The sequence below is a fragment of the Oncorhynchus nerka genome, linkage group LG12, assembly GCF_034236695.1.
Source record: "Oncorhynchus nerka isolate Pitt River linkage group LG12, Oner_Uvic_2.0, whole genome shotgun sequence".
NCBI lineage: Eukaryota > Metazoa > Chordata > Actinopteri > Salmoniformes > Salmonidae > Oncorhynchus > Oncorhynchus nerka.
Window position 1 is genome coordinate 79735626 of NC_088407.1, and position 13019 is coordinate 79748644.

Genomic DNA, 13019 nt, shown 5'->3' on the forward strand with positions numbered 1-13019 from the left:
CCACATGGTCTACTAGTCTAGCGAAGGTCTTGCTCAGCCTCACCATAACAGGAAAATGTGTTTGGGTTTATTAAATGCTTAACAATTTAGATTAGTGGTAGGCTATGCTTACCACAAAAGACCAAAAACACCCCAGCCTGTTTTGATCACAGATCATGATGAAAGCCTGAACATTTCAGCTGTTTGTCATTTTAGCGCACAATCGCCTACAGATTTGATACACATTAAGACCTATATTTAATCTGAATTTGACAAACAATAGCCTGACTAGGATCCTGACGTTTCCCCATTTTTTATTTAACTAGGCAAGTCAGTTAAGAACACATTCTTATTTACAATGACGGCCTATGAAGAGTGGGTTAACTGCCTTGTTGAGGGGCAGCACAAGATTTAACGCTCTAACCACAATATTTGTTACCAATTAGGCTAAATGTATTCCTATTAATGATCTTTTGTTTAACTATTCATTTGCATAGGCTAACCATTGCGATTAATGTTATTTACCATGTTCTGCTTTTTATGAATAAACAGGCATTGGAGTAAAACAATTTCAATGCCCCCCCCCACACACACTTTTAAAAGGTAACTAAGCAAGTCAGTTAAGAACAAATTCTTATTTACAATGACGGGCTAGGAACAGTGGGTTAACTGCCTTGTTCAGGGGATGAACAACAGATGTATACCTTGTCAGCTCAGGGATTCAATATAGCAACCTTTCGGTTACTGGCCAAACGCTCTAACCACTAGGCTACATTAATGTTACTTACCTTACAGATCACAAAGTCATCTAATTTCCACTTCATTCATATGCCAAAACATTTGATTCATACACTGGCTTGTCTTAGCAGATATGGACAACATGACAATAACAGTAGCTGATGTAATGAACAGTTGGAGAGTGGTTGGTAATGCAGGACATCAGGTGGATCCATGTCTGGGTGTTCGGCAGAATCCCTAGATCCTGGAGAACAAGAGCAGAGTAAAGGGAACAGGGTAGGAGACCGATGTAAACAAGCAAACACACAGGTTACAGGTTGATCAGGTATTTAAAAATAGTTATTTAAATGTTTGATTAGACATAATGTTAATGGAAGACAGAAAAGAAAGGATACCCGTCTAATTTTTTATGTCAGTGGGGTTGATGATGGAGGTAAGGGCTGGTACCTGGAAAAGATAGAGTAGTGAGAGAAACTCCAGGGTGGTGTTATGACCACTGGAGTCATACACCTCAACTAAAGTTGCCTTAACTATTTCCTGACGATATCACAACTTAAATATAGCCTACTGTTACGCATGCCTCTATGAAGAGGGAACGCAACACCCTGCTACAACTCAACTCTCTGTGAAAGAGGTATGGGACTGTAGGTGTGAGTAAGGATGACAAAGGCAGAGAGAGGGGTATCGTTTACAAGGAATTTATTCCGTCACACGGTAATATGGGGAAAAGGGGCTGGACGTAACCAAAGCAAAGAAAGTAAATCTCAAATCCCCCTCTCCTATCTTACCTGCCTACCCACTACTTATCTTAGCACCACCTGGTGCCCTAACCAAAATACAGGGGGTGGTCCGCCCAGGTCTTACCTAGTGTGCCTAGACAGTGAATATACTACAGGTATATGTATGCCCGCGGGCCTCTTGCCAAAGCACTCCCTAGGTGCATTCCCACCTTATGGCAAGGTGCTCCATCATACTGGAAAAGGCATTGTTTGTCACCAAACTGTTCCTGGATGTTTGGGAGAAGTTACTCTCGGAGGATGTGTTGGTACCATTCTCTATTCATGGCTGTGTTCTTAGGCAAAATTGTGAGTGAGCCCACTCCCTTGGCTGAGAAGCAACCCCACACATTAATGGTCTCAGGATGCTTTACTGTTGGCATGACACAGGACTGATGGTAGCGCACACATTGTCTTCTCCAGACAAGCTTTTTTCCAGATGACCCAAACAATCGGAAAGGGGATTCATCAGAGAAAATGACAGTACCCCGGTCCTCAGCAGTCCAATCCCTGTACCTTTTGCAGAATATCAGTCTGTCCCTGATGTTTTTCCTGGAGAGAAGTGGCTTCTTTGCTGCCCTTCTTGACACCAGGCCATCCTCCAAAACTCTTTGCCTCACTGTGCGTGCAGATGCACTCACACCTGCCTGCTGCCATTCCTGAGCAAGCTCTGTACTGGTGGTGCCCCGATCCCGCAGCTGAATCAACTTTAGGAGACGGTCCTGGCGCATGCTGGACTTTCTTGGGCGCCCTGAAGCCTTCTCCACAACAATTGAACCGCTCTCCTTGAAGTTCTTGATGATCGATAAATGGTTGATTTAGGTGCAATCTTACTGGCAGCAATATCCTTGCCTGTGAAGCCCTTTTTGTGCAAAGCAATTATGATGGCACATGTTTCCTTGCAGGTAACCATGATTGACAGAGGAAGAACAATGATTCCAAGCACCACCCTCCTTTTGAAGCTTCCAGTCTGTTATTCAAACTCAATCAGCATGACAGAGTGATCTCCAGCCTTGTCCTCTTCAACACTCACACCTGTGTTAATGAGAGAATCACTGACATGTCAGCTGGTCCTTTTGTGGCAGGGCTGAAATGCAGTGGAAATATTTTTGGGGATTCAGTTAATTTGCATGGCAAAAAGGGACTTTACAATTTATCTGATCACTCTTCATAACATTCTTGAGTATATGCAAATTGCCACCATACAAACTGAGGCAGCAGACTGAAAATTAATATTTGTGTCAATCTCAAAACTTTTGGCCACGACTGTACATTTATTCACTCTGTGATAGGGTTGGATCCTATATGCTACTTTTATTGTCCTATACATGGTTCAGTGCCTATAATTTAGGCTGTGTGTAGAATGAGGCATAAAGGAAATGACCTCTACTAATAAATTACTACTAGAATATAGCAATAAGGAAAACAGCATACAAAATTGGCTTGTGTATTCATTTGCCTATAACTAATCAGAATTCCATTATTTTTACATTAAAAAGAGAATACTTCAAAATGAGAAGATCCTGTCATGGAAAAGAAGACTGGGTGGACAGGAAGTGTAAAGGAGGGGAAATAACTCACACCATGCAGCAGGACACCTTCAGCTGAGGGGTCTTTGTAATGCAGGTTTGATAGATATATTTTCAATAATTAATGGTTAGCTGTTGTGACAATTATGTAAAAAAACAACAAAAAAAACATTGTATTTGTTGGTGTAGATGGCCAAGGAAGTTGCACAGAACTTCCAACATCCGCTCCCAAATTGATATGGAACTTTCAAAAACACATGGAGCAACTGCGAAAAGAAAAGGCTGAGGATATACTAAAAATGTCTGGTATGCAATTACATTTAATTCAAAATCAATGTAAATTCTTTATAAATATGTAGTTGTGTGGGACAGCCATATGTTCAGTTCATGCCTATGATTTCAGAGTTCAACAAAGTCAACAACTGCTTCATTTGTGCCACTGATAAAGAACCTGGATGTAGCCCAAAAACTGACTGGGTTAGTAACTTTATTTAACATGTTTATAATCTTTTGACAACAGTGACAGCATGTAAGAAAATGTATGATATAACACAATGGATGGCTAATTCGTCATACTGCGTTGATATTATTTATAACGCGTTTGGTTTTGATTGAATGTTTTGCCTGCCAACTGAGGATCCATGTGCTGTGCCTAGGAGTGAAGACAAGAGTTCAACAGAGTAAAGAACACAAACTGGATGTGCAGTCTGTTGAAAATGTATGCTGTACCCCATACACACTGAAGAGGCTCTGACATGTACATCAACCAGGGATAAAGAGAAAGTTAGCACTGTGAAATGTTTCATACTTAATTGAAGTGTCTGACATGTTGGAAAAGATTAAAGGTCTACAATTTGTTTAATTTGTCAATATATTTTTTATTAATTGATTTACTGGCCACCATTACTGTGGTTACATGTTCAGTATATGTATTGACCAACAAACACTGCAGCCTACCTCACTCTCTCTCTCTCTCTGCTTTAGACAATTAAAAGCATGACTCTCGTACTTTGCCCTTTTCCTTTATGGTTTATATTAACAACGAAATGAGATATTCTCTCTCTCTCTCCTATTGTGTACCACTGTTAAATACTGTGGGAAAAAAAGGGAAATAAGTACTTAGAACTACCAATTATTGTAGATAAATATTAAAGAAAAGGGTAAACAATGGACTGAACCCCCTAATTGTCAAATTAATAATAATGTACAACAATATAGAAGATACATGACCAGAGGTTATGCAATATGGGTGTAAATCCACTTCAATCCACTTAGGTGTGTAATTGACATGACCAAGGAGCTATTGCAAATTTGAAACTATGAAAAATTTACGTTACACTGCGTAATTTTACAGTACACAAACAAGAGTGTGCAATATAGAAGGGTAGTCAGCAGACATTAGGTCACATGACCAAGGAGCTATTGAAATTCGAAATTTTGAAAAATTAATGGAAAACCAAGTGAGATGAAAATGGACCAACTAAAAGGGTGTGCAATGTATAAGGCCACCGAGTGGACATTCTGAACCTTGTTTGAAGTCTCTAGGTCACATGACCAAGGAGCTATTGAAATTTGAATGTAAATAAAGTTTGTACTTTGTTCACGCTCACTAACTAATTCAACTAACAATACAAAACGCTGCTCACATTTCCACGTGTTTATTAGCTTTGGAAAGCAAATTCGAGTCTAAATCGTGAAAATAATACCTGTGCAATGTTGTGCGCAATTTTTCCAACATCATGACACTTATTTGGAGTCTGTGGCTCAAGTGGTTTGAAAGCGCGGATATCCGTTGAAATTCGAACTTGAAACGGTCTTTACCGCGGTGTTAGACCGACAGTGATATTTCATTCACTTAGTGATCTATAGTTATGTGAAGATAGATAGCTAGCTAATTTGAGTTAGTCTGCCCTATAACTAGTTAACTAATAATACATCGTTCTTTTTACTTACTTGGACAGATTCTTCCAGCCATGTGGACAATTGGAAACAGGGCAGCAAAGTTTCTCAACCAGAGCGTTTTAGAGGATATTACCATTGAACTTATGTATCAATTTAATAACCAGACCTTCATACAAACCTGCTATGCTGAATTCTTGACGCACGATCGAATTTGCTGCCAAGCACGCCCACAAGCAAATTATAATGGGCGGCCTAAATGGCAATTTACCGTAATCTAGTGTAGATTCAACGCCATCACACTCCCTCATCGGATTGGTCGTGTATGCGGGCGTTTACGACTTTGTGGCTGTGGTAACGACCCTTCTCTCGCCTTCGTTCAGACTATCGCGAGACGGAGATTGTTCTGTTGCTTTACACCCCCTGAACAATGGGATAGATATTTCACCGGATGTATAAATGTGAAGCATCCGGTTGGCGTTTCCACTAACTATCAAATATGGTGATGAGGGGAAGCCCATTGGCCGGCAGAGGGAAAATAAGGAGCGAGGTGGCTTTTGTCCAACATTCTGCTATTTTTGTCATTGATGGAACATTTGATCTTCATACAGTTCTGTTTCCAAAACTATTATCTGTAACAAACAGACTGGACTGCGTTTTGTAGACTTTACCCCTTTTCCAAAGTTTTTTTTTTTTTTTTTAAGTGTTGTTTGGAAGGAGCGCAAGGGCTAGGTGTTCCCTAACGAAATTATCGAATAAATGTTCAAACAAGCCAATAGGACCTCACTAGCCAGTGCTTGGCTCTGCCTATATCCTTGGTTATTCTGTCCACTATGATTAATTTGCTCCCATTGGAAACGACAGGTTCTGGTCTGTCTTGGGTCAGTTAAAAAAAACTTTGGTTAAAATCCTCCGCATGTGTTACTCCTTTAAAAGTCCTTCCCTTGAAAAACGAGAAGCGGCAAACTGTTTGTCCATCTTGAGACGCCGTAACTAGTAAATATTTTCTCAAAAATAGTCCGAATTAATCAAAGAAAACAAAACAAATCTGTCATTCATTCACGTTTTTGTCCAGGTTATCTTTAGTCGCACAATTTTACATCTAAGACGTTTGGTGCAGTATTTCTCAATCGAAAAAACATGGAATGAAAACGATTCCTCTCTCGTTGAATGACAAACACAAACGCCGAAAAATGGTGGTGTGTATGAACAACAGAAAGAAAACCTTGCCGAATGGTGCGTTCAAAACAATTGGGAACTCGATCTCCGATTTCCTTGTGTTCAATAGAACTGGGAACTCGGAAAAAAACTAGCTCCGACATGTTTTCCTAGTTCCCAGTTTGGCTAGAAGGTCGAGGGTTCGAGGCCTGTTCCCTGCCTGTTTCATTACATTAGTGTCAGAAGTGATCGGACCTTGTGTAACGGATGTGAAACGCTAGTTTAGTTAGCGGTGGTGCGCGCTAAATAGTGTTTCAATCGGTGACGTCACTTGCTCTGAGACCTTGAAGGAGTAGTTCCCCTTGCTCTGCAAGGGCCGCGGCTTTTGTGGAGCGATGGGTAACTGTTGTTGATGTGTGCAGAGGGTCCACGACAATGCGTGTGCTTGACAGGTGTGCGCGTTCCTGTGAAACGTAGTCCCAAATTAGCGCGAGGACGCGCTCTTTGAAAAGAGGGAGAAGTGCAACGACCCTGGGTTTATAAACGCGGATAACAACTTGGTGTCAAATGGGAAACATGTTTCTAGTAGTTACTACTGTCAAAGTCAAAATGAGCAAAATTGTAATAATTCACGAAAAAAAATTGCTTTATGGTCTTAATTGAAGGTTAGGCATAAGGTTAGCAGTGTGGTTAAGGTTAGGTTTAAAATCAGATTCTAAAATTATGAAACGGTAGAAATGGGCGGGGTTTGTGATTTTGTGGCTGTAGTAACTAGTGACGACCAGCATGCGGAGCTGGGTTTATCATAGACCAACAAGTGTACGCACACCAACAGCAGTGTTCTTGGATATTGGACCGTTGGCTTTTATACTTGTCGAATTCTCAGCGCAGCTCAAGCAATTTCTCCAACTGTCAACACCTTCAAATGAACATTGGACGTGTACCCGAGACGCGTTGGTTGGGAATTGTGGGGAGGTGCGTGTTCGGTCAGTAGGCTCCCTGGGGCGGCAGAGTAGGCTCCCTAGGGCGGCAGGGTAGCCTAGTGGTTAGCGTTGGACTAGTAACTGGAAGGTTGCAAATTCATATCCCCGAGCTGACAAAGTACAAATCTGTCGTTCTGCCCCTGAACAGGCAGTTAACCCACTGTTCCTAGGCCGACATTGAAAATAAGAATTTGTTCTTAACTGATTTGCCTAGTTAAATAAAGTAAAAATAAAGTAGTGTGTGGATTGTGGTCTCAGAGCCGCGTTCACGTGCTAGCCGTTACTCGGAAATGTTCGACTTGCTAACTGGTTGTGCATAACTACAACCAGTTAGCAAGTCAGAAATGTCAGTCTCCTTAGTTCCGACTGGTATTTTAAGGCAGTGTGTGGCAATGGGACGCCGGGCTATTGCGTCTGTGGACTATGTATGAGTGTGCTTAAAATATCAGGCATGCGCAGCAGTGAGCCACTGATCATAATACGATCCGAATACGATCCTTTGTTGTCTAGCAAACAACTGTTTTTGTAGTCCACTGTCACGTAATTGTTTGAAATTTAGTTCAGGTTCTTGTTTAATTGTAGGCGAATCTTTGTATTATAGGCGATATGACGTCTGCTCTCTAAGGTCAACTTGAAGAATGTTGGACAACCTTTTACAAGAGACATGCAGTCGGTTAGTAGACTTTTTCTATGTCATAACTGTGTTTGTAGTTCTCCTACAGTACACTGAATAAAAAAGACTTCACCGCTTCATAGCGCACCAGTAGTTGGCTGGATGCAAACTCATAAAGGCACACAGGATTTATTTGAATACTTTCAGGACTTTAACCCCCGCAGAGTAGGGTGAAGTTGCCTCTAGACTCTGATCTTGGGTCAGTTTTGCATTTCCCCCACTGATGTTTAAGGTTGGGGGAGGGGAACTGATCCTCTATCTGCGCATCCCACAGATACAAACTAGCCCGATGGAGAATTCTATTACATAATGATTTGTCTGTTCATTATGCAGAGTAGTAAGTTAGTTTGATACATTGTGACCTTGCACAGCCTGCAGGTAGGCCAAAACATTCGTTGGAGAAGTTCTGTTAGGCAATCATAATAGAATATGGGCAAATAGCAGTGTTTTATGTAAATGCCCTTAAGAAAAAATATTGCAGTCAGAATGCGGTATAACTGCAGTATCCTGCAATTACTGCATCCCAAATATCACAGGCGACTGGTTACTGAAGCTTCAAAGGGGTGATTATAATATTTTTCAACTTGCTCTATTTCACTTCAAAATCCCAAGCAGTGTTGGATACATTTAATCCAGATGAATCAAAATGTTGATTAAAAAAGGTTGAATGTTTAACACTTGAGTCAAGTGGAGTGGTTAGTGTATGTACAAATAACCCATTGTCATTTAATTGACATTAACCAACCAACGTATCCTTAAACTTTAGCCCCGTGTTATATATATATATAAATATATATAAATGTAACCTTTTAACTAGGCAAGTCAATAAAGAACTAATTCTTATTTACAATGATGGCCTACCAAGAGGCAAAAGGCCTGATGCAGCGACGTGGCTGGGATCAAAAATAAACACGTAGGACTGGAACACTGCAATGCTGTTTCAGTTGTTCTTCCATCTCTTTCTCCCCCCACGCACTCCCCTTTCTCCCCCACCCTCCCACCCCCCTCCCCTTTCTCCCCCACACCCTCCCCTTTCTCCCCCTCACCCCTCCCCTTTCTCCCCTACACCCTCCCCTTTCTCCCCCCCCGCACTCCCCTTTCTCCCCCCTTCTCCCCCACACCCTCCCCTTTCTCCCCCCCCACCCTCCCCTTTCTCCCCTACACCCTCCCCTTTCTCCCCACATACCCTCCCCTTTCTCCCCCACACCCTCTCCTTTCTCCCCACACCCTCCCCCTCCCCCCACACCCTCCCCTTTCTCCCCCACACCCTCCCCTTTCTCCCCCACACCCTCCCCCTTTCTCCCCACACACCCTCCCCTTTCTCCCTCACACCCTCCCCTTTCTCCCCACACACCCTCCCCTTTCTCCCCCTACACCCTCCCCCCTTCTCCCCTACACCCCCTCCCCTTTCTCCCCTCACACCCTCCCCTTTCTCCCCACACACCCTCCCCTTTCTCCCCCTACACCCTCCCCTTTCTCCCCCACACCCTCCCCTAACCCGGACGACGCTGGACCAATTGTGAGCCACCTCATGGGTCTCCCGGTCGCGCTGCGACACTTGCACTGCTATTTTTATATGGATTTTGCATTTGATCATACTCCCCTTCCTGTATCACCTACAGGTGCTTTAACAAGGTAAACAGTGCCTTCGTGAACTAGTCAGACACCTTGACTTTCCACATTTTGTTAGGTTACAACCTTGTTCTAAAATGGATTAAATTGAGGCCAAAGAGTTCAATCTTGGTTTCATCAAATCAGATAATCTTGTTACTCATGGTCAGAGTCTTTAGGTGCCTTTCTGGCTAATTCCAAGCGGGCTGTCATGTGCCTTTTCCTGAAGAGTGGCTTCTGTCTGGCCAGTCTACCATAAAGGCCTGATTGGTGGAGTGCTGCCTTCTCCCATCTCCACATAGGAACTCCAGAGCTCTGTCAGAGTGACCATCGGGTTCTTGGTTACCTCCCTGACCAAGGCCCTTCTCCCCCAATTGCTTAGTTTGGCTGTGCGGCCAGGTCTAGGAAGAGTCTTGGTGGTTCAAAACTTCTTCCATTTAAGAATGATAGAGGCCACTGTGTTTTTGGGACCTTCAATGCTGCAGAAATGTTTTGGTACCCTTTCCCAGTTCTGTGCCTCGACACAATCCCGTCTCGGAGCTCTACTGACTATTCCTTTGACTTGTTTTTTTCTCTGACATGCACCTTTTATATAGACAGGTGTGTGCCTTTCCAAATCATGTCCAATCAAGTTCTAGAAACATCTCTAGGAGGATCAATGGAAACAGGATGCACCTGAGCTCAATTTCAAGTCTCATAGCAAAGGGTCTGAATACTTATGAGGTATCGTGAGTAGATTGCTGAGGAAATTATTTTGTTTAATCCATTTTAGAATAAGGCTGTAAGGGAGTACAAGTATTACAACTTTCCCTTATGACGTTTTTCTCCCAGCAGAATCATCCTATGATGAAGAGTATGACAGTCGTGGTGGTGGGTGGAGGTGTGGTTGGCTTCTCCACAGCTGTGTGCATCGCTGAGGCCCTCCCCTACTGCTCTGTGACCCTCATAGCTGACAGGTTTACCCCAGACACCACCAGCGATGTGGCTGCTGGGATCCTGATTTGCTCACCGTTCCCAGGTATGGGCATCTCTTTATCCAGTGAATTAAGTTCATTAACAGTCATTTTTTTTTTCCTCCCTCCCTCTCCCCCCTCTGTCCCTCTCCCCCCCTTTCTCTCTCCCTTCCCACCTTTCCCTCTGCCTTCCTCTCCCTCCATTCCTCCCTCCCATTCCCTTCCTTTCTGCCTCCCATTCCCTCCCTCCATTCCGCTCTCTCCATTCCGCCCTCCCTTCCTTCCTCTCCCTTCCTCCATTAATTCCTCACCCCCTCCTTTCCTCACTCCCTCCAATTCCCCTCCATCCATTTCTCTCCTTCCATCCATTCCTCTCCCTCCCTCCATTCCACTCTCCCTAACTCCATTCCCTCTCCCTCCCTCTATTCCCCTCTCCCTCCCTCTATTCCCCTCTCCCTCCCTCTATTCCCCTCTCCCTCCCTTCCTCCATTAATTCCTCACCCCCTCCAATTCCCCTCCATCCATTTTTCTCCTTCCATCCATTTCTCTCCTTCCATCCATTCCTCTCCCTCCATCCATTCCCCTATTCCCCTCTCCCTCCCTCCATTCCCCTCTCCCTCTCTCCATTCCCCTATTCCCCTCTCCCCCCCTCATTCCTCTCCCACCCCCTATTCCCTCTCTCCCCCCCCATTCCTCTCACCCCCTCCATTCCTCTCGCCCCCCCATTCCTCCGCCCCCTCCATTCCTCTCGCCCCCTCCATTCCTCTCGCTCCCCCTCCATTCCTCTCGCTCTCTCCCTCCATTCCTCTCGCCCTCTCCCCTCCATTCCTCTCGCTCTCTCCCCTCCATTCCTCTCGCTCTCTCCCTACATTCCGCTCGCTCTCTCCCTACATTCCTCTCGCTCTCTCCCTACATTCCTCTCTCCCTCCCCCCCTTACATTCCCCTCTCCTGCTCTACATCCCTCTTTCCCCCCAGATATCCCTCTGGAACAGCAACAGAGGTGGTTCAAGGAGACGATTGATCACCTGCTGGCTATTGCCCAATCAGAACAGGCATCAGAGGCTGGGGTGTTGCTCAGCTCAGGGTAAGGATCCTCAACCATAAAGGAATGGATGCTGTATAGTGCACTATTTTTGACCGGAGCCAGAAGAGAAGTGCACTATAGGGAATAGGGTGCCATATGAAACACAAGTTACAGCCAGTTCAATAGTTCTCTGACATTTATTCATAAGTTCTACTGGTTGAAAATGCTCACCAATGTGAAGGGGTTTGGTTATAACTGGTATTGCTAATATATTTTTTAGATGGCAAATACACAAGGAGCTCCCTGTGGATAAGGTGCCATTCTGGTCTGCATTTGTGCTGGGTTTCCGAATCATGACAGACCGTGAACTGAAACGGTTTCCTGATCACAAGTTTGGCCAGGCGTTCACCACAGTGAAATGTGAATGTTCCAACTACCTGCCATGGATGGAGAAGAGGTACATTCTTGGTCTTAGCTTGTTTTTACTTTTATACTAGTCTTGTGTTAATCTCTTAACAGTTTTACTGTATCAAAAACATTAACAGCTACTCTATGTACTTCCTGAATTAAAATATAGATGGCTTTTGCTTTTTTTCCTCAGTTTCAAATCTTTTATGACTGACTTTAAAAAGTGTTGTTTTAGGTTTAGAAAAGCAGGAGGCCAGGTTGTGAAGCAGAAAGTAAACGACCTCCAGGAGCTAAGCAGCCAGGGATATGACGTCATCGTCAACTGCTCCGGTCTGGGCGCCAAGTCTCTAGTAGGGGACTCTCAGGTCTACCCTGTCAGGGGGCAGGTCCTCAAAGTGTGTATACACACACACACACACACAAAGAGAGCTTGTAAATAAGCATTTCATTGTGCTGTATATGACCATAAACATCCATATGATTTGAAGGTCCAGGCCCCTTGGCTCCAACACTTCATCCGGGATGGGGAAGGGCAGTCATATATCTACCCAGGGACGCACAGCGTGACAGTGGGCGGCACCAGGCAAGTCAAGTTTATTAGAAAACAGAATTGCGTCATTAAATAAGATGCTCTTTACCTGAGGAATACTCTGGAAAAACACATTACATAATGATAATGTAGAAAGTGGGATGCACAAATTACCACAAAACATCACATGTTCACTACAAGTTCAGTCTGTATGCTCTGTAGAACAGAGACTTATCTTTTTGTGTGGCTGATTGGCTCTGTAGGCAGGTGGACGACTGGCGCCTGGAGGTTGACCCAGAGGACAGCCAGGACATCCTGGAGCGCTGTAGCAGCCTGGAGCCGTCCCTGAGCAGGGCCAGGGTCCTGGGGGAGTCTGTGGGGCTGAGACCCAGTAGGAAGAACGTCCGGGTGGAGAGAGAGATGGTCCTCCTGGGGAGCCGACAGGTACCGGTGGTGCATAACTATGGCCATGGGGGCTGGGGAGTCAGTCTGAGCTGGGGTACAGCCCTGGAAGCACTGGGGCTGGTCAGGAAGTGTCTCCATGAGAAGCCCCCCAGGGCCAGGCTGTGAACACTACGCAGATACTCTGCCATAGAAATCATTTCTGAATAACTTTGATATAATTACTTGATCTGCACTGTTTTTTCACACAATTAGTGATACCTGCTGCCATTGCACATTAATGAAATTAAAGAAAGCAATGTGATTTTGCTCACTTGATATGATGCAAATTATTTCATGAAATCTCCACAGTGAAA

The 13019-nt window shown here is 44.1% G+C and overlaps 1 protein-coding gene and 1 long non-coding RNA gene across 9 annotated transcripts; one reads left to right on the top strand and one right to left on the bottom strand.

Annotated features, from left to right (window-relative positions):
- Positions 1-1399: 1399 nt before the first annotated feature.
- Positions 1400-6312, bottom strand: LOC115139028 (uncharacterized). Its single transcript, XR_010465417.1, has 2 exons — positions 4976-6312; positions 1400-2580 (listed from the first exon to the last, which is right to left on the bottom strand). It is a non-coding gene; the product is annotated as an uncharacterized LOC115139028 (long non-coding RNA).
- A 552-nt stretch (positions 6313-6864) lies between these two features.
- Positions 6865-12981, top strand: ddo (D-aspartate oxidase). Of its 8 annotated transcripts, none has more exons than XM_065025843.1 (8): positions 6965-7054; positions 7664-7735; positions 10178-10364; positions 11276-11384; positions 11605-11781; positions 11968-12127; positions 12221-12319; positions 12529-12981. In XM_065025843.1, exons 2-8 carry the CDS (start codon positions 7727-7729, stop codon positions 12829-12831), a joined length of 1044 nt encoding a protein of 347 aa, XP_064881915.1. In that variant the 5' UTR covers positions 6965-7054; positions 7664-7726; the 3' UTR covers positions 12832-12981. The 8 variants fall into 8 exon arrangements, with proteins under 8 accessions (XP_064881913.1, XP_064881920.1, XP_064881915.1 ...); XM_065025845.1 differs by having other exon boundaries at positions 10181-10364; XM_065025841.1 differs by lacking the exon at positions 7664-7735 and having other exon boundaries at positions 6865-7054; positions 10181-10364.
- The last annotated feature ends 38 nt before the right edge of the window (positions 12982-13019 follow it).

What these genes read in the sequence shown, in the direction of transcription:
- ddo (XM_065025841.1), top strand. Translation starts at nt 6,866, where the DNA reads ATGCGGAGCTGGGTTTATCATAGACCAACAAGTGTACGCACACCAACA. An exon ending in GATTTGCTCACCGTTCCCAG is followed by an intron (nt 10,365 to 11,275) that starts GTATGGGCATCT and finishes CTTTCCCCCCAG; the next exon opens with ATATCCCTCTGGAACAGCAA. An exon ending in CTGCCATGGATGGAGAAGAG is followed by an intron (nt 11,782 to 11,967) that starts GTACATTCTTGG and finishes GTGTTGTTTTAG; the next exon opens with GTTTAGAAAAGCAGGAGGCC.